This window comes from Aspergillus puulaauensis, chromosome 7 (assembly GCF_016861865.1).
Source record: "Aspergillus puulaauensis MK2 DNA, chromosome 7, nearly complete sequence".
Lineage (NCBI taxonomy): Eukaryota > Fungi > Ascomycota > Eurotiomycetes > Eurotiales > Aspergillaceae > Aspergillus > Aspergillus puulaauensis.
In genome coordinates, this window is record NC_054863.1 from 48,843 (window position 1) to 67,027 (window position 18,185).

At 54.2% G+C, this 18,185-nt stretch overlaps 11 protein-coding genes across 11 annotated transcripts; 6 read left to right on the plus strand and 5 right to left on the minus strand.

Annotated features, from left to right (window-relative positions):
- Positions 1 to 146: 146 nt before the first annotated feature.
- On the plus strand, positions 147 to 1,729 carry APUU_70018S (sugar porter family MFS transporter; the record flags this gene model as incomplete). The annotated part of the gene is made up of 2 exons (XM_041694844.1): positions 147 to 1,390; positions 1,456 to 1,729. 2 exons carry the CDS (start codon positions 147 to 149, stop codon positions 1,727 to 1,729), a joined length of 1,518 nt encoding a protein of 505 aa, XP_041560634.1.
- A 318-nt stretch (positions 1,730 to 2,047) lies between these two features.
- APUU_70019S (uncharacterized protein) lies at positions 2,048 to 3,421 on the plus strand (the record flags this gene model as incomplete). Its single annotated transcript, XM_041694845.1, has 1 exon — positions 2,048 to 3,421. One exon carries the CDS (start codon positions 2,048 to 2,050, stop codon positions 3,419 to 3,421), a length of 1,374 nt encoding a protein of 457 aa, XP_041560635.1.
- Positions 3,422 to 3,621: 200 nt separating this feature from the next.
- Positions 3,622 to 4,747, plus strand: APUU_70020S (uncharacterized protein; the record flags this gene model as incomplete). The annotated part of the gene is made up of 3 exons (XM_041694847.1): positions 3,622 to 4,058; positions 4,117 to 4,656; positions 4,708 to 4,747. The coding sequence occupies 3 exons, from the start codon at positions 3,622 to 3,624 to the stop codon at positions 4,745 to 4,747; spliced, it is 1,017 nt and encodes a 338-aa protein (XP_041560636.1).
- Positions 4,748 to 4,824: 77 nt separating this feature from the next.
- APUU_70021A (MOSC domain-containing protein) lies at positions 4,825 to 6,225 on the minus strand (the record flags this gene model as incomplete). Its single annotated transcript, XM_041694848.1, has 1 exon — positions 4,825 to 6,225. The coding sequence occupies one exon, from the start codon at positions 6,223 to 6,225 to the stop codon at positions 4,825 to 4,827; it is 1,401 nt and encodes a 466-aa protein (XP_041560637.1).
- A 251-nt stretch (positions 6,226 to 6,476) lies between these two features.
- On the minus strand, positions 6,477 to 8,153 carry APUU_70022A (uncharacterized protein; the record flags this gene model as incomplete). Its single annotated transcript, XM_041694849.1, has 1 exon — positions 6,477 to 8,153. The coding sequence occupies one exon, from the start codon at positions 8,151 to 8,153 to the stop codon at positions 6,477 to 6,479; it is 1,677 nt and encodes a 558-aa protein (XP_041560638.1).
- Positions 8,154 to 8,352: 199 nt separating this feature from the next.
- Positions 8,353 to 9,785, minus strand: APUU_70023A (M20 family metallopeptidase; the record flags this gene model as incomplete). The annotated part of the gene is made up of 5 exons (XM_041694850.1): positions 8,353 to 8,585; positions 8,636 to 8,763; positions 8,819 to 9,208; positions 9,256 to 9,638; positions 9,690 to 9,785. 5 exons carry the CDS (start codon positions 9,783 to 9,785, stop codon positions 8,353 to 8,355), a joined length of 1,230 nt encoding a protein of 409 aa, XP_041560639.1.
- Positions 9,786 to 10,251: 466 nt separating this feature from the next.
- Positions 10,252 to 12,118, plus strand: APUU_70024S (uncharacterized protein; the record flags this gene model as incomplete). The annotated part of the gene is made up of 6 exons (XM_041694851.1): positions 10,252 to 10,514; positions 10,564 to 10,657; positions 10,707 to 10,990; positions 11,042 to 11,411; positions 11,463 to 11,870; positions 11,918 to 12,118. 6 exons carry the CDS (start codon positions 10,252 to 10,254, stop codon positions 12,116 to 12,118), a joined length of 1,620 nt encoding a protein of 539 aa, XP_041560640.1.
- A 211-nt stretch (positions 12,119 to 12,329) lies between these two features.
- Positions 12,330 to 12,916, plus strand: APUU_70025S (uncharacterized protein; the record flags this gene model as incomplete). Its single annotated transcript, XM_041694852.1, has 2 exons — positions 12,330 to 12,392; positions 12,434 to 12,916. 2 exons carry the CDS (start codon positions 12,330 to 12,332, stop codon positions 12,914 to 12,916), a joined length of 546 nt encoding a protein of 181 aa, XP_041560641.1.
- A 34-nt stretch (positions 12,917 to 12,950) lies between these two features.
- On the minus strand, positions 12,951 to 14,399 carry APUU_70026A (uncharacterized protein; the record flags this gene model as incomplete). Its single annotated transcript, XM_041694853.1, has 1 exon — positions 12,951 to 14,399. One exon carries the CDS (start codon positions 14,397 to 14,399, stop codon positions 12,951 to 12,953), a length of 1,449 nt encoding a protein of 482 aa, XP_041560642.1.
- Positions 14,400 to 14,852: 453 nt separating this feature from the next.
- APUU_70027A (NADP-dependent oxidoreductase) lies at positions 14,853 to 15,964 on the minus strand (the record flags this gene model as incomplete). Its single annotated transcript, XM_041694854.1, has 2 exons — positions 14,853 to 15,098; positions 15,146 to 15,964. 2 exons carry the CDS (start codon positions 15,962 to 15,964, stop codon positions 14,853 to 14,855), a joined length of 1,065 nt encoding a protein of 354 aa, XP_041560643.1.
- Positions 15,965 to 16,248: 284 nt separating this feature from the next.
- Positions 16,249 to 18,053, plus strand: PUS1_2 (F-box protein; the record flags this gene model as incomplete). The annotated part of the gene is made up of 2 exons (XM_041694855.1): positions 16,249 to 17,685; positions 17,736 to 18,053. 2 exons carry the CDS (start codon positions 16,249 to 16,251, stop codon positions 18,051 to 18,053), a joined length of 1,755 nt encoding a protein of 584 aa, XP_041560644.1.
- Between the last annotated feature and the right edge of the window lie 132 nt (positions 18,054 to 18,185).

Below are 18,185 nucleotides of genomic sequence, written 5' to 3' on the forward strand. Positions count from 1 at the left end.
AGCCCACACACGCAGGCCATGAGCGAGGCCGTTGCAAGTGGCGAAAACCGGACCTGCTATCACATAAGGATCCGATTCCCCGTGGTGGGACGCTGCCTTCTCATGAAACAGACCCCCTCCATTCTCCCTTTCAGCAGTGTAGCAACATGGGGAGCAACCGTGTACTATGGGCCCAGGTCTTCCTGGTCCTCGCGCCTTCGTACATCGTCTTCGGGTACAACCAGTCCGGTGTTGGTGGCCTGGTCGACTTCCCATCGTGGGTGGACGAATTCCCCGAAATCGACACTGTCAACACCGTCGGTGCTCAAAAGAGCCAAAATTCAACAGTCCAGGGCGCAGTCGTCGCCTGCTATACCATCGGAGCCCTCGTCGGTTCGCTCGCCTGTACCTGGATCGGTAACCGCCTGGGACGCCGCCGCACCATCTTCGTGGGTGCCTGTATTTGTTTCATAGGGCAGACCCTTGAATGCACTGCTTATTCACTGGCCCATCTCGTCGTCGGGCGTGTCGTGCTGGGCGCTGGGGTCGGCGTCTTGAGTGCTACAGTCCCTGTGTGGATCTCCGAGTGCTGCCCACCAGAAAAGCGAGGACGCAATGTTGTGCTTGTTGGGATGTTTATTGCCCTGGGCTTTGCGTGTGCCCAATGGGTCAACTTTGGCCTCTATCATATCGATACCAGCGAAGCCTCGTGGCGGGGAGCCCTCACAATCCCGTTCCTCTTCATCTTCATCATCCTCCTGACCGTCTTCTCCCTTCCAGAATCGCCTCGCTGGCTCGTCTTAGCCAACCGATCTGACTCTGCACGTCTTGCCCTGGCCACCCTGCGTGGAAAGGACGTCGACTCCCCCGACATTATCGCTGAGATCAGCGATATCGAGCACGCTCTCGAGGAGCACGGCAACCTGAAGCTGAAGGATATCTTCACGATGACCGAGGAAAAGCTGTTCTACCGCTTCATGCTCTGCTTTATGCTGCAGCTATTCCAGCAGATGACCGGCGGTACTCTCATCTCGGTGTATACCTCTATAATCTTCGAGGACAATCTCGGACTCGGCGCCAGTACCTCGAAGATCCTTGCTGCCTGCGCCCTCACCTGGAAGTTTCTTTCGTGCTTTGTGTCTTTCTGGGTCATTGACCGGCTTGGTCGGCGTCTAGCCCTGATGATCAGTGGTGGCGGAATGGCCCTGTGCATGGTTGCGATGGCCATCTCGACATATTTCAGCGAGTCGTCGCGGTCGGCCTCCATTGCGATGGCATTCTTTGTGTTTCTATACAACTTCTTTCTGCCGGTTGGGTTCCTGGGCGCAAACTTCTTGTATACCACAGAAGTTGCGCCTTCCCGGCTGCGCGTTGCGATGCAGGCCATTTCGACGGCAAACCAGTGGCTTTGGTGAGATTATTAACTTTCCCCAAATAGAGCATCATCGTTGCTAACAGGTGGTGTGTTTGATAAAGGATGTTCGTCGTCGCCATGATCACCCCCGTTGCCATCGCAAACATCGGATGGCGGTACTACATCGTCTACGCAGTGGTCGGCGCCATTGTTGTGCCTTCGATCTTCTTCTTCTATCCGGAGACGATGGGGCGCAATCTGGAAGAGATGGACGAGATATTCCGTGAAGGATCCTCCATTATGGATGTCGTTGCGATATCCAAGACCCTTCCTCGGGGCGTCAGCGGACCAGGCCGGGGCATAGAGGGCAAGCTACACGTCGAGCAGGTTGATTAAGGTTGAGAAGTCCAGGAAATAGGACAGTTTGGGGAGTTAGCTGCCAGGTATGAGTTGAGCTGCAGGAGTGCTGTTGAATCACCACAACCCCGCAACTACCACTGCTCCTAATGATAGACATATAACTGCCAGCATATCACTGCTTTCAGTTAGACCGTCTGTATTTCTTTGTCTTTACTGGCGTCTCACTGTCGATCCTCCGCATTCCAGTCTGGGGTAGCTATAACCCCGCCTTACTCCAATATATAAAAGCCCATGATCCATGCACTACATTAAAATGCCATCTCAAGGTCTGCTTATCGGTCTTGTTCCGTCAATATGAATGCACCCAGTAAACGAACGTGGTATCGCACCACCATATTCAATGTCTCTGTTGTCGCAGCATGTGCCTTCATTGCCCCTGGACTATGGGCTGCAATGAATGGCCTGGGAGGTGCAGGCTCAGCAGATCCATACTACGTGAATGCTGCCAATGCAGTCATCTTCTGTCTCCAGGTCGTCGTCTGCATCTTTGGCAGCTCCCTTATTGCAAAGATCGGCATTAGATGGGCGTTTGTATTGGGCATGGTCGGCTTTCCTATCTACGCGTCTAGCATCTACTGTAACGTGAAGGACGGCAATACCTGGTACATAATGCTGGCCTGCGTGATCGACGGCGTCTCGTCCGGCATTTTCTGGCTGACTGAGGGCGCCATCGTGCTGGCATACCCTGAGAAGCACCGACGAGGCAGATACATCGCCTACTGGCTCGCCAGTCGCATCGTAGGGCAGATGGTTGGCGGCGCCATTACTCTCGGGGTCAATGCTGGCAATCGAAAGGAAGGCCATATCAGTGTGCAAACATACCTGGTCTTCATTTCGATCCAGGCCTTGGGTCCCTTCGTCGCCGCTACTTTGTCCTCTCCTGACCAAGTCCAGCGATCGGACAGTTCCAAAGTGGTGGTGAATTTACCCTCGAGTCTCCAGAGTGAGCTTCGTGCCATGTGGAAACTGCTTGGGCGCACTGAGATCCTTCTTCTCCTGCCCATGATCTTCCAGAGCGTCTTTTCTGAGGCCTTCTTCTCGACATACAATGCCACTTACTTTACAGTACGGTCGCGGGCCTTGTCCTCGCTCGTGGCCAGCACTTGTGTGATTATTGCCAACTTCCTCTTGGGTTTTTTCCTTGACTGGCGCAGGCTGACGCTGAACACGCGCGCGGTCGCCGCGTTTGTGGTGATCTACGCCTTTGAGCTGTCCCTGTATATCTACGCCATGGTCGTGAACAAGGAGTATGAGCGGCGAGAAGAGCGTCCAGTTTTTGACTGGACCGACGACGGATTCGGCCGCGGTGTCTGCGTTTATATTCTGATGCTCGTGGGCTTCAACCTCATGTACGACTATCTGTACTGGCTGATCGGCACCGTCAACCGCGATGGCGGCGACATTGTTCGGCTCAGTGCCGTTGTTCGTGGTGTTGAGAGTGCCGGACAGGCCATTTCATATGGCATCAATTCCATCGACACTTTCTCGCTCTCGGGCGCCGTCGCGGTCAATCTATCATTCTTTGCTGCTTGTATCATTCCCTCTGCCTTTGTAGTTTTCCGCGTTGGCATCATCGACGGTGTGAAGGTGCACAGCATTCAGCAGGATGAGCCGCCGACCAGAGCAGATGCTGATGTCCTGGAACACGGGATGAAATCCGATGACTAGATGATGCAGCTGAAAGACGGTACAGCTGAAAAGAATCAGCGTTGTAGTGCTGTTAGATGGACATCAGACTCAATTGGGCCCCCGATGTCGGGAACCCGAAAGGGTAAAGTCTGTCAGCATTTTTGTATTTAAACTCCCAACTCGAGTCTTTCAATTACTTTCCAATATTTCATCTCTCTCCTATCTTCGTATTCTCCATTATGTCCTTCCCCCAGCGAACCCTGGGTCGTGATGGCCCCAAAGTCTCTGCTGTTGGTCTCGGATTCGGCAGCTTCACCGGCTTTTATGGACCACCTGGCACCACAGAAGAGAGGATAACACGACTAGATCATGCCCATTCTATTGGCTCACGATTCTGGGATCTGGCAGACATATACGGCGACAGCGAGGATCTCGTTGGCGAGTGGATGAAGCGATCTGGCAAGCGGAGCGACATCTTTCTAGCCACCAAGTGTGGCCTCCAGCGGCAGCCCAGTGGGATGCACACCTTCTGCTCTGATCCAGCGTATGTAAAGGAAGCTTGCGAGAGGAGCCTCAAGCGACTGGGCGTGGACACCATCGACCTTTACTACTGTCATCGAGTGGACGGGGTGACCCCGATTGAAAAGACCATAGAAGCCATGGTTGAACTGAAGAAGTATGCACCGCCCTATTTAACGACGCACAAGCTGCTAGACTCTAACTTGGAATCTCAGCCAAGGAAAGATCCGATACATCGGCGTCTCAGACGTGTCGGCAGCCACTCTGCGGCGGGCACACGCCGTCCACCCCATTGCAGCTCTACAGATTGAGTACAGTCTGTTCACACTCGATATCGAGTCATCCACCTCGAAGGTCCTTGGCACCGCTCGCGAACTAGGCATTACTGTCGTGGCATTCAGCCCCATTGGGCGTGGGATCCTCACCGGCCAATTCCGATCTCGCGCCGACTTCCCACAGGGTGACTTGCGCGCCATGTACCCCAAGTACGCCGAGGAGAACTTCCCAGAGATCGTCAAGCTAGTCGAGGGTGTCGAGCAGGTAGCACAGGATCATGGATGTACCCCTGCACAAGTCGCCCTTGCGTGGCTGTTGGCCCAGGGACCGGAAATCATCCCCATCCCTGGGACGAGGTCGCCGGCTAAAATGGACGAGAATTCGGCCTCGGCGCGGGTCAAATTGAGCGATGGGGAGATCCAACGACTTAGGACTCTGGCAGAGCAGGCAGATATTCAAGGTACTCGGTATCCTTCTGCGTAAGTGCCGTTTCGTTTAATTATTCTAAGCCCATGCTAACCGTGGAATAGGGTGATGGACACCCTTCACACCGACACCCCTCTACCATAGGAGTAAAGTTCAGAGAGCAGTAGTTGGTTACTAGCAGTTAAACGTGATATCGTTATTCTATCATAACATGTCGAAGCCTAGTAATCATCCTTCGTGGACCCGTAGAGATGCACGCCCGTTTCCAGCACTTCAAGCTCATCCCCAACCTCGACATACAGTCCCTTTCCTTGTGCCTCAGCATCCTCTAGATCCCGATCTTCCGGTACGCAGTGCATGCCCAGGTAGCCCAGTGCCGCTTTATTCCCGGCTTCTACAGTTCGATGATCGACCAGTGTTGTGCTAGGCTGCGGCTTGCCCTTCTTCTTGCCCTCCGGTGGCAGATCCGTATCAAACGTGCCAGTGCCCGGGTCGACATTTGGCATCGTACATCGAGAGGTACGGCAGACGACAGACAGTGCCGGCGCTACGGATGCCCTTTGTTCTTCAATGCCAGACGACTTGGGGACGACTCTATATCTCTTCCAAGACTCTTCTGCGTAGGCTGGGGCTCCAGTGATCCATAGATTCGCGCGGAAGCGAAGCGCGTCGAGTGGCTGGTTCTCGATAGGAAGCAGTGCAGATACAGCGTGCACCGAGGACAGGCTGTTGATGTTGACCGGCTGCTGGTCTGTGTATGCGTGCACAGACGGCGAGCCGATATGCTCAAGCGGGGCGAGATTCTTGTTTGTCCGAGTAAGAGAGTCGTCGTTGCATCGCAACAGTGCAAGGGGCTGGGTCACTGGGAGACCCAGAAAGCGCTTCAGCTTCGGCATGACGTCGGCCATAGATGGGACAGTGCTCATGTCGAGGCCCTTTGTATCACGGCCGTGGATGGTGAATGTCTTCTGCTCTATCTGGTATTGCTCCTGTTGGCAACGCGAGGGTTCCAGGGGGACAATGACAGAGACCTCGGGCGTCGCAGCCAGATTTCCCTTATAGACGAGCGACTCTAGACAGTCCATCCAAGTCGGGGCCGGCATATCTGGGTCTTGAAACCTCAAAACCAGACAGCCGCCGGCCTGGACGAGTGGATCTGAGGCGTCGCTGTGCTTATGCGGCAGCCACAGCTCATTCGCAATCAAGGCCATTGCTGGCTTCGTCCGTTGGCTGATAAAGCGCCATTTCCCATCTGCTACAGTTGCAATGGCAAAGCATCGATCGTACAGGAAGCCGGTCTTGGTGAGCAACGCACGCTCCACCTCGATGGGCCCGCATGATTTGACGGGGTGGATGAAGATGGACTTGATGCGGATGGAGGTGTGGGCTGAGTCTTCTTCAGCGACGGCATACTTTGAGTCATATTGGTCGGTCATGTTGCTGTTGCTGCTCGATAGCCCGAGCCTGCGCAGGTTTCGCAGCTTTCTGCGGGTGGTGGCTGTGACTCCATTGTGGATGATGGCGGCGAAGACCACACTGAGGAGGAGAGTGAGAGCGGCCGTGGGATATACGACGGTAGAGGCCTCGATGGTTAAAAGGCCCTGTACAGCCTGGACCAACATTGCGACTGAAAGACAAACAGTGGACGAGAGTTGGAGACGAGAAGAAGAAAAGACGAGAAGAGAAGAATGCACAGAAATGGCCAGTGATGACTAATAAGTTAAGTATGCACATAACCCTGTTCATAACTCCGTAGTCTTCAATACTGGAGTAGATTCATTACAGTAATCTTCCTATAGCATATTCGCTGCCTATCCATAGTTACGGCTAACCACTACACTGGAGTCACAGATACAGTCAAGGAAAGTCAAGGCTACTCGTCGTCCTCCAATATGCCATGTCCTGGCCATCCAGGGCGAGGGTATGCCTTGATCTGCTCCTCATCCCCAAACTCGTCAAAGCCCATATTTGCAATACCCCGATTGACAAACGCCCCGTGCGCTTCAGCCGCTGGGATACGGTTATACATGATGCCCCGTAGTTTTGGCACATCGAGCCCCTTGAGAAGCTCCAAAGGGGCCGCCGTATTGTCCCGGTCAATGTACAGCATGTCTGCATCCGCCACGAGCACGGTCTGGTCGATACCAGACTGCTGGTCAATGAAGAATACCGGCGTGCTATGCCCACAAGGAACTGCGCGCCCGCGCTTGTATGTATAAAGATCCCAGAAAACCTCCCACGCGTCGTCGAGGTTGCCGTCGCGCGACTCGTCTTTGGTCCATGGCACGTAGCATACACTCTTCTCGTCCGCCCAGTCGATATCGGCGCAGTTCACAAGCTCATCACGGACTGCCTTATCCTGCTCTGGGGCCAGTTTGTTGGTGAGGTAGAAGACAGGGATCCAGTTGAGGGCATAGCTTGTCGACTGCCAGTCGGGCGTTGTCACATAGAATGGATGGTCGGGGGCAAACGCCATTTCGAGCGTGCTATACTGTCGTTCTGGGACTATATGCTTCAATGACGCCTGCACGAATTTATGTCCACTGTATCCGAGGGACTTGACCACTCCGAGCTCGACATTGGCGACATCTTGGATCGGCTCTTTCAGCAGAAACACCTCCCATACTATATTGTTTAATGGGAGGCAGCGCTGGCATGCATCCCAAAGCTCAATTAGCTGGCGTCGACTCGTGGCCTTGTGCAAATCCCACGGTATCAGATGGACCTGTGGCGGCGAGGAGGGTTCACACCCCTCGGCCTTCGCGTTGAGCTGCAGACAGATATCTATCGCCTGCTGAAGCGCCGACTCTGTAGCCTTTTGCTCCTCCTCGGTAGCTGGAAAAAGGAGAAACACGTTTAGATGGCCCAGACCATGATGAATGGAGCTTTTTGGAAGTTCAATGCGAGAAACATCGGGCTCGGGATGCTCCTCCCAGGCCAGGATCGCCGAAGTCTCTGGACTCAACGGACGCCTATCGGGGTCATGCAGAGCGAGTCCAGCGTCGGGGAAGGGGTTATTCTCTCTGCTCGGGGCCGTGGGTTCGAAGCTCGACAATTCCGCAAGAATGTCTTCATATACGAGTTCGTGCTCGTCTCCTCCAATGGGCCATGTCGGACCAGCCGTGCGCTTTGCAAAGATGTGAATTTGGCCTTCTCCTGTTGCAGGCCGGATGGAGACCATCACAGCAGAGACAGTCGGATACTCGCCCACCCTCAGAGTTCCAGTGAGCTGACGCTTGGTTAGTTGGTCTGCCACCAAGAGACCGTCCCATCCTGCGCGCGAGGCCAGTACTGCTGCAGCATGGATGTTGGCCTGGCTGTCGGGGAACGGGCCCTGTTTGGCGATGGCCTGGAGGGTCTCTGTCGAAGGCTGCCAGGGATGAACAGTCAGGGTTTCGTCATTCTTCACCGACCCTTGCAGGTGCTGAATTAGACGGGTCGTTTCGCTATCTTTCAGATCTGCGAGGATAACGAGTGGCAGTTGAGCACCCTTGGTGGTGTCGTCTTTGACGGGTATGCCATGGGTGGGAAGAGACGGGGATGCACTCATGTTGAGTGAGGTATGGAATATCAAATTATTATTCTTATTCTTGTTACAACGTGTCAGTCTTAATAATTTAATAGTATTGTCTCGCCCCCACTCAGCCCCTCGTCGCCAGTGTCCAACTGCGAATGAAAGTCAGGGCTCGAGTCCACTTGCTGCTTGCAGTGATGATGAGCAAGTGGCTTATTATTTAAAATCTAGGGTACTACTGCTCCTTCACGCATTTCTGCCACTGGCTTCTGGCCTGCTCAAACAGCGATTCGTTTGTGATCATTTCCCACCCGATCATCCCCAGACTCTTGCCCACCACCAGCGCTTCCTCGTGGGCGCCGTCTGTTCCAGCAGCAGCAGCAAACGTGGGATGGTGAGGAAAAGCACCGTCCGCGGCTGGGATGGCAAACATCGTATGCAGGGTGGGCATAATGTAGCTGACATTGCCTTCAAATCGTTAATATGCAGTCAATTAATGGCTCTGATGAAGCACGTACCGATATCAGAAGACCCAGTCAGGACCTTTTCGTGGCTTTTGAGAACATTGCGCCCGTACGTGCCCATGTGTGTCTGGTATAGAGCACAGAGGGTGTCATTGAGCTTGATGTCGGCATACAGCTCTTTCCTGTTGAAGTTCATTAGAGGAAGACAAGCACTTAGGGTCACTAATTAGAACATACTCGACAATGTTGACCTCGCACCCTGATGCTGAAGCCCCGGCCTCGATACACCTGCGCGCCCTGGACATCAATGCATTCAGTCCTTTTAATGACGGAGAGCGAATCTGCCAGTAGGCCTTTGTGAACGCCGGTATGACATTCGCGACCTTGGGTGTATCAAGGAAAGCGCAGTGGACTCTCTCGTCCGGCTTCATTTGCTGGCGCAGCATCGCCATGTTGTTATACGCGCCGACCAGGGCGTCAAGGGCATTGACTCCGTCCCAGGGATTGCCACCAGCGTGGGCACTGATGCCTGTGAACTCGCAGTGGATTTCCTTGCGTGCGTTCATCAATACACCAGCGCATCCGTCTGAAACCACGCCAGGGAAGAGCTCTTTCGGCCCTGCGTGACTATACGACAGTTAGTTGGGTCCTGTCATGAATGTATTCATACGTACGCCATTAATGATATATCCACTCCATTGTAAGCACCAGCATCAATCAGCTTGGCCTTGCCGCCACCATTTTCCTCTGCGGGGGTGCCCAACAGCTGGGTGCGACCGGGGATATTATATTGCTTGAGAACCGCCGACAGTGCTAGAAAGGCTGCAACACTGCTGGTTGTGATGAGGTTATGGCCACAGGCATGCCCAATGTCGGGCAGCGCATCGTATTCGGCGTTGAAGTTGACCAGACGGCCGCCAGAGCCACTTCTGGCCTCGAAGGAGGTGTCGAGCCCGAATGCGTGTCGGGTTACTGTGAAGCCCTTTTCCTCGAGAAATTTGCAGATTGTATCGTGTGCTCTGTGCTCCTCGTATGCGGTTTCGGGGTTGGACCAGATCTAGCGCTGTCAGTACGCAATCTACGTAGCTGTATGGGGTTGATATGGTACATTCTTGTTGAGAGCGCGTAGGGAAACATTCGCCGCTTCCAGCGCCGCGTCAACAGACGCCTTTACTTGCTCGATAGTAGGGTTGAGGATGGCCATGGTGCTCGCCGTGATGATGACTGCGGGCAAGTCTGGGCAGTGGCTGTATATGAACAGACGGAACAGCTCCGCAATCTCCGCGTTCCCCGCGACGTTGGAGACGGTCGGCTTTGATATCGGTACTCTTTGGCCATTAGTCGCTCCATGATTACATCAAGGTGAGCCAATATGGCGAGCGTCGTGGCCCTCACCCTATCTGGGGATTCCCCGGACAGGCGCGATATGCGGGGAGATTTGCCACGACGGCGATTTAATTGGTTCGTTTTCATTGGCCCTTGGCTGGCGTTGAGTTTGACATTGCCGAGAGCAGTTCCTGATTGGAGCAGCAGCCGACCAGGCCCTGATGCCAGTATCAGGAACCGTCCGTGCTGGCTGACGGCTTGGAGACGGTGGGGACTGCATACACCGAGCCCAATTCCGTCCTGGTATCGCCTAGAGCTCTCCTGAGGCCAAGACGGTTGCTGCTATGCTGCTCATTTGCCGACGGCCTGCGCGTACAAAAGATGCTGTCTCCAGCCGCATACCTCCCAGCAACTACACAACCCAGCACAATCCGATAATGCACACCCATTCCAGACGGACCTCCAAGGACATGCCAGTCGACGATGCAGGGGAGGCAAAGCCCTACCTCGAAGAATTGGAAACCCAAGATGCCGACTTGGGCCAGATGATGGAGGTGGCTGCAACGCCCGAAGAGGAGCGCCGCGTAGTTCGCAAACTGGATATGATGTTGGTTATGCTGCCCATATTCAGGACATGTCTGGACTGACACGACCAGTTTAATCCCCATGATGGGTCTCTGCTACATGATGCAGTACATGGACAAGCTGGCTCTGAGTCAAGCAACCCTGTTCAACCTCCGAGAAGACCTCGTACGTTGCACTCCCTGGCCAAATACTCTACACCTCTGACTTCGATTAGAACCTCCAGGGCTCGGATTACTCGTGGACGTCGGCCGTTTTCTACTTTGGATATCTTGGATGGAGTTGGCCCAGCAGCTACCTGATGGTTCGCCTGCCGCTGGGGAAATACCTCACTGCCTGCGTCTTGACCTGGGGAGGCGTCCTGATGTGCCACGCCGGAGCAAAGAACTTTGGAGGCCTGATGACCGCGAGGTTCTTCCTGGGCGTCGGCGAGGCGGCCATCGCTCCAGGGTTTGCCCTTATTACTGGGATGCTATACAAACGAGAGGAGCAGCCAGCACGGTACGTATCCCTACAATCCATATCAAAGTGCCTCTCTAACCACCGACATAGACAAGCCGCCTGGTTCCTGGGTAACTGCATCGCCACAGTGATCGGGGGAGTCGTGGCCTACGGCATTGGCACGGTCGAAGGGACTGCAGTCAACAGCTGGCAGCTGCTCTTCCTCGTTCTCGGGACTATAACAGCCGGGATGGTGCTCTGGCTAGTCTTCCTGCTGCCAGACTCGCCCAAGAAGATCGTCTTCCTCACGAAGAAAGAGCGGGCAATTATCATCCAGCGTACAGTGGCTAACAAGACCGGCATGATGGACACCGGCGCATTCAAGATGGGCCAGGCCTGGCAAGCCCTGCGCGATCCCCAGACGTGGTTTCTGGTGTTGTATCAGTTCTGCGTTAACCTGTGGAACGGCGGCGTTACCAGTGTATGTCCTCATTCTCTTCTATGTCTGAACCCTCAGCTAACAGTCTTCCAGTTCTCGTCGATTATCATCAACAGCTTCGGCTTTAGTCACTTGAAATCCCTCCTCATGCAGATGCCCATGGGCGGTGCTCAGGTTGTCTTTTTGGTTCTGAGTGCTGCCATCGCGACCTGGTTTCCTCGAGCTCGCATTGTCACCATGATAATCAACACGCTGGTCTCGCTGGTGGGCATGTTGCTGGTCTGGCAGTTGGACGAAGACAACCAGGTCGGTCGCATGGTCGGGCTGACCCTTGGAGCTGTCTTTGCTGTCAATATTCCGCTATCGCTGAGTGTCATCAGCTCGAATGTCGCTGGCTTCACAAAGCGCAGTGTCACCAGTGCGTTGATGTTTGTTGCGTACTGTGTGGGAAACATTATCGGGCCCCAGCTCTTTCTGACCTCGGAGGAGCCAGCCTACCCTGTGAGTTCAGTCCATCCATCCACGTATTCAGTACTGATGATCTATAGACTGGCATGAAAGCGGCCGTCTCTGGTTTGGCACTGGGCGCCTTCTTCCTGCTCTGCCTGTTGCTCTACTACATCTTCGAGAACCGACGCCGCGATGCTAAGTATGGACCACCGACTCAGCTTACAGAAGAGGAGGAGCGTGCTCATGCATTGTCGAACAAGACGGACTTGGAGCTTGAGAGCTTTCGTTATTTGATTTAGTAGCGGTGGTTAGGTTGATACACTGGATGTGCTCTAGGTCCGCTTAGATCCGTATAGAACGTCCAAACTATTCATTACCGTATTCCATTCCATGATTTACCCTGCAGATCTATTCCAGCTGAAGGTCGAGATCTAATTTTAACTTTAATGAACACTTGCAGTCAACTCTGGCTGGGCGCCTAACCAGAACCCCCAACATTCCTCGCCCTTGATGGATCACCGTCCTCAGTCTCCCACTGCAGCACTCTGCACTCCCAGCTTCGTTATGGCTCAAGTAAGTTCATCTCCTGTTCTAGTTCGCTGCTAATGTACCAGCGAATCCCCAACCGCCCTCTCAACCACGTTGCTGTCTCGGTGCCCGACATCGACGCCTTTGTGCAATGGTACACTCGCGTCTTTGGCTTCCAGCAGATGGGAACCATCTCTCTCGTGAAACGATCCGAGTGGCCTGACAATCCCTTCTTTAATATCTACCCAGACAATCTCAACGAGTATAAGATCGCCTACCTGGCCACCGGCAACGCGGCCAGTCTGGAGGTCATGCAGTTCATCGATCCAGCGCCCATTCCTCCGCCCGAGTTCTTTCAGTACAACCGACAAGGCTTTTTCCATATTTGCGTCACAGATCCCGATCCAGGAAGCCTGGCAAATACGGCAGCTGAGGCTGGAGGACGCATTATTGGGGAGGTGATCGAGATTGCAGGGAGCGACTGTGCCTATGTTGCCGACCCCTGGGGGAATATCGTCGAGATTCTAAGTATGAGCTTCGAGCGACTTGTTACTAGCGTTTCTACCTGATCATTACTGTATTTCGTTGCTGTACATAATACTCCTAACCGTGCATCACCCGCTGAAATACCGCTTGGAAGCGAGTCTCTGCACTGGTCATGTCGACCCTTGCTGCCTCCTCCCTCAGTCGTTCAGACCTGCTTTGTACCTGCTTCTGTAGCGATGGCCAGTCCAGCTGGGTTAGACGGCCGTCCTGCTTGACGATGTTCCCATCGACAATCACGGTGTCGATGTTCTTTGGCGATGCATGGAAGACCACCGTTGCAATAGGGTCCAAGACCGGCACTGTCTCGATATCATCGCATCGAAAGAAGATCAAATCGGCCTTTTTTCCAGGCACTATGGACCCAACTATTGACTCCATCTGCATCGCCTCTGCGCCTCCCAGAGTCGCCATATGCAGCACGTCTGCTGTCTTTCTGCGCAGGCCCGTCTGCACCGTCTGGTCATACTCGCGCGCTCGTTGTGCTTGGAGCGTCAGTCGCATCTGCGCGACAAAGTCGTTTCCCTGGTTAGAAGTGATATCCAGTCCAAGGCCGGTTCGACATCCCAGGTCACTGGCCTTCCACACGATGGGATACCCCATGCCCATCTGCAGCTCCGTGTCTGGTGTGCCCACAACGCCTGCTCCAGACCTTCGCACGGCCTCCAGCTCGTCGCTCGTAAACCAAACCCCATGGCTCAAAACGAGGTCCGATCCCATCATCCCGGCATCCTCAAGCTGCTGCACGATCTCAGGTTTCGGCTCACCATGGGACACGACTGAAGCATGCGCTGTGGTAATTCGAGGCTCCAACTTCCTCGCAACCTCCAACCCCCTGACATTTTCCTCGGGCGACAGGTTCGTCGGATCGTCCAGAGCAACTCCAAAGGTAAGAAGTGCCTCGCCAAGATCATTGCTTGGGAAATGTTCGCGTCGCACCCGGAGCGCATCCTCAAACCTCGCGGCCTGATCAAAGGCATCAGTAGCTGCACTCTCAGGCTCGCCAGGAACAGGTGGGTTTTGGTAAAACCCATAGCAAAATGTCCCCCTAATTCTGGAATCTTTTAAGCCCTTGACTGCTGCATCAGCATGTTCCGGCGAGTTCACAACGTGGCAGTGATCGAGCACAGTTGTAATCCCATTATTCAGCAGACTCATCGCAGCTGCATAGTTGGCGACGCCGACATCTTCCGCCGTATACAGACTCCCGTAGACCATTCGCAGGTGGCAGGCATATCCGAAGAGAGACCAATCCAGGGTGAGGCCACGCAGGAGATGCTGCCACATGTGGTGGTGCCCGTTGACGAAGCCGGGGGTGATAATGCAGTTCGTGGCGTCGACCGTGACTGCTGTACTGCCGTCTTCGGGACTCGGCAGAGAAAGATTCGGGCCTACAGCTTTGATCCATGAGGTTTCTATCAGAATGTCGTGGTCTTTGAGGACGGTGCTGCGTGATGGCTGCATGGGGACCACAGTTGCCCCTTTGATCAGGATATACGAAGTCGCCATGTTGAAGGGAAAAAACAAGAAACGACAGTGTATCACTGTATCACACGGATATATGATATTTTATTTTATATTTGGAATACCGTCTTTATATATCAACTTCTCTGGTTCGTGACGTCGACCGTAAGACCATAAACCCCGCGCGGGGTTTCAGGCCCCCTGCAGCAGTCATGAAGTTTAATCGCGTTCACACTCTCGAGCGCGACGTCGCGCCCAGGATGGAGTTGATTGATTTATTTAAGTTTAAGGCAATCTAAACTAGTATATTTAGTGGGGGCCTGGAATGTGGCTCCACCGTTGTAGGTCGCCGTTTGTTGCTGCCGGCGGTTGGTGTGCTGAATATATATTTGGTGAAACCATATACAATATGCCTCCCATCATAGGCAGTTGAAAAATTAAAGCCCTGGAAACGAATCAAGTTGATTGGGTATATATACAGTGATGAAGATGGAATATTTATAGCCTCGCCTTTGGCGATAGCACTTGGCTAGATGGAGCCACCTCAACAATCATCTTCCCCGTATTGACGCCACGGTATAGATCAACCAGGGCCTTGGGCGCTGCTTCTAGTCCCCCGGGTATAATGTGATCCTTGCGTGCAAGCTTCCCCTGTGCCAGCCAGGAGGAAATCTCCTCGCGCGCACTCTGGTATTTATCGGCGAAATCGAAGACAATGAAGCCCTTCATCGTGACGCGTTGCGACTAGGAGAGCGTTAGCGCGAAAGCATCTACTAGGAAAGGAGACTTACAATCACGTTCATATAGCTGGCGGGCCCCTTTGGCTTCGAAGTGTTATACTGACTGATCGCACCGCAGATGGCGAACCGCGCATTTCGGGCGGCCCGAGCGAGACAAGCATCCAGAATGTCACCACCGACGTTATCAAAGTAGACGTCGATGTAGTCCGGGGTAGCCGCCTTCAGCTGCTTGCGCCAATCCGAGTCCTTATAGTTGATGGCGACATCAAAGCCCAACTCCTTCCGCAGAAACTCGCACTTGTCCGGGCTGCCCGCCAGCCCGATGACACGCTTCGCTCCCTTGATTTTTGCGATTTGTCCAGCGACCATGCCGGTGGCTCCTGCAGCTCCAGATACCACGACAGTGTCTCCGGCGCGAGGTTGTCCGATCTCCGTCATCCCAAAGTATGCAGTCATACCGGTCATGCCCAGGACGGAGAGAGCGTCGGTAGGTTGACCACCCGGAGGGATAACAACCTTCTCCGCCTCATCTGTACCCAGCACAGCATACTCCTGCCACCCAGAGTAAGCCGAAACCCAGTCTCCGACCTGGAACTTGGAGCCGAGGTCACTGCCCACGGCCACGACCTGGGCCATGCTCTGCCCGCGCATGACGGCGCCGACCTTCACGGGGGCGATATAGGAGCGGCTGGCGGACAGCCATTGGCGCATGGCCGGGTCAAGCGAGAGGTAGTGCACGCGCACCAGCAGCTTGTCGGCAGGCACATTGTCAGGTTTGGGGACACTATGCAGGCGAAAGGTGCCAGATGCGAGCGAGGGGTCAATGGCGTCGGTGGGCCGTTCGTGGAGGGTGACCTGCTTGTAGGACATGGTGAGAAGGACAATCAAACAAACTGAAGAGAGAGAGAAATATTACCAAGGAGAAGAATGAGAAGGAAGAGGTTTTTGTAGACTCCAAGATGGAGATTACCAAGCGTTGCCGGCAATGTACCGAGGCACAGGTCAGGTGATCCCGTTATGCATTACATCATCGTGCTGTGCATTGTGCATTGCAATTTTGTGCATCCAGCTCATCCCACTTTCTCACCACCACCACTTTCTTCTTTTTCCTCTCTCCACCCATTGTACGCCATCATTGCTCTCTCCCACCGGATATGCAAAGCTCCTCACCATCCGCTGACCCCCTCGCAATCCTTCCCCCCGAGCTGGTCCTGCGCGTCCTGGAGTTCGCCTCGCTGTCCACAGTCGCTGCCCTCACCGCAGCTTCCAAGGCCTGGCACCAGTTCATCGACCTCACCCACCAGGATGCCATCTACTCCGTGCTCTCCAAGTCAGCCGAGCCTGCCGCTCCTACATTCTCTCGCTGGTTCGACGATACCACGTCATGCAAGGGTGTCTGTGCACGCCAAACACGGCTTGCCCGAAATTGGGACTCGGCGCACCCCGTGAGCCGCGAGCGCATCTTGCAAGTCGGCAACGACCCTGTTTGGCGGTTTCGCGCGGACTTGAAGCGACGATTTATCGTGTCAACCTCTCATGCAGGCGGCCTGAACGTGACGGATATCGACACCGGCCGCATCTTATGGCGTCTGCCCTCCAGCCTGGATACCGATAACGAGCATGCTGTCCGCCCTTATGCGCACCTTGAATACCAGGATGGAATGGTGGTGTTTGACCGGGAAGGTGACGCGGTTGAGGTCTGGCAGGCAGATGTGGAAGATGCCTCCCGCGGAGAGTTTCGTCGCATTGCTATTCTGGACCACGACTGCCAGACAAGGGGCTTCCAGCTATCATATTGGACACTCTGCGTGGTGTCGACGCAGGGCCAAGGGTTTGTGTATGATATGACAAAGCGTCCTCCGACAAGAACTACCCATCTCCACATTGAGAACGATGCGGTTGGTCATCTAGACCAGAGCCGAGACGCTGTGGTATACTCTATGGGTCCGCGAGGATACCATGTATATGACAAGCAGTCTGCTGAATTCCTGGGCGCACTGCGCCCATCGCAGTGTACGGAAATGTATCATATTCGCCCTCCCAAGGGCAGCTCCGTTTCGGCGAGCGCAAGGTTAATGGGTCTTGCACAACACGATCCACTGCGTCAATATTCGTCGCCAGGACCGGCGACTAAAGACCATATGGTACCCATCAAATTGGAGAAAGGCCCACTACCACCGCCAGACGATACAGAACACGTTCGACATGGCGAGGACGAATGGGGCGCGGGCATGCTGAATGGCGATCTGTTTGTTGGTGTTTCTCGCGCTGGTCGCGTTTTTGTGTGTTCGGACTGGCGCAAGGCCATCCACGATGAAGCCAGTTTGGCAGCGTGCAGCGCCATCATCGAATGCGAGTCAGACGGATCAACCTTCGATTTGGGTGGCTGGCTATCAGTCCGCAATCATCGCCTGATGTTTGAAGTCCAGGACCGGGCTTATGTTGTTGCACTTGACAATAATAACCGTATCCAAGATGTCGATTCTCCAGAGCGTGCATCGTACTCATTCCTTACATGCTCTACACCACAACTGGCCGTTCCAATCAGTTTCATGGCCCTGTACGGCGATGCAATCATGACCACCTATACAGTAAGTTGACTCCGCTCGTGCGCAAAGTGCTTTGAAACTGAACGATCTAGACACTTGGCCGACGCCAACCTCCGCCGAATGTTCCAGGTGCAGCGCCACCTGACCACCACGAAGGCCCTGCGCGCATCTTCCCAACGAAAACAATCCGGATACTCAGCATGGCGCCTGATAGTCCCGCCGTAAATGCCACACCGGAGTCATCCTCTGCCAGCGGAGGCCTTTGGGACACGGATCAAAGTCCACCCCCGGCCGATGAGATCGTTCGTTCTCAGGCCTTGCTTCAGTTGCTTAGCATGCTCCGAGACGAGTATGGCGAAACAGAAGACGATCGCTCTGATGATATGTGGGAGGATGTGGACGAAGAGTAGGAATGAGCGTGCTCCCCAGCTTCGTCTTTGTGTTTGCAGGCGTCATTGTATGGTAAATGACTACTAACCCCTTCCAAGCGCAAGACGACGGTTTACGATGGCAGATCTGCAGGCGAGACTTCCTTTTCAAAG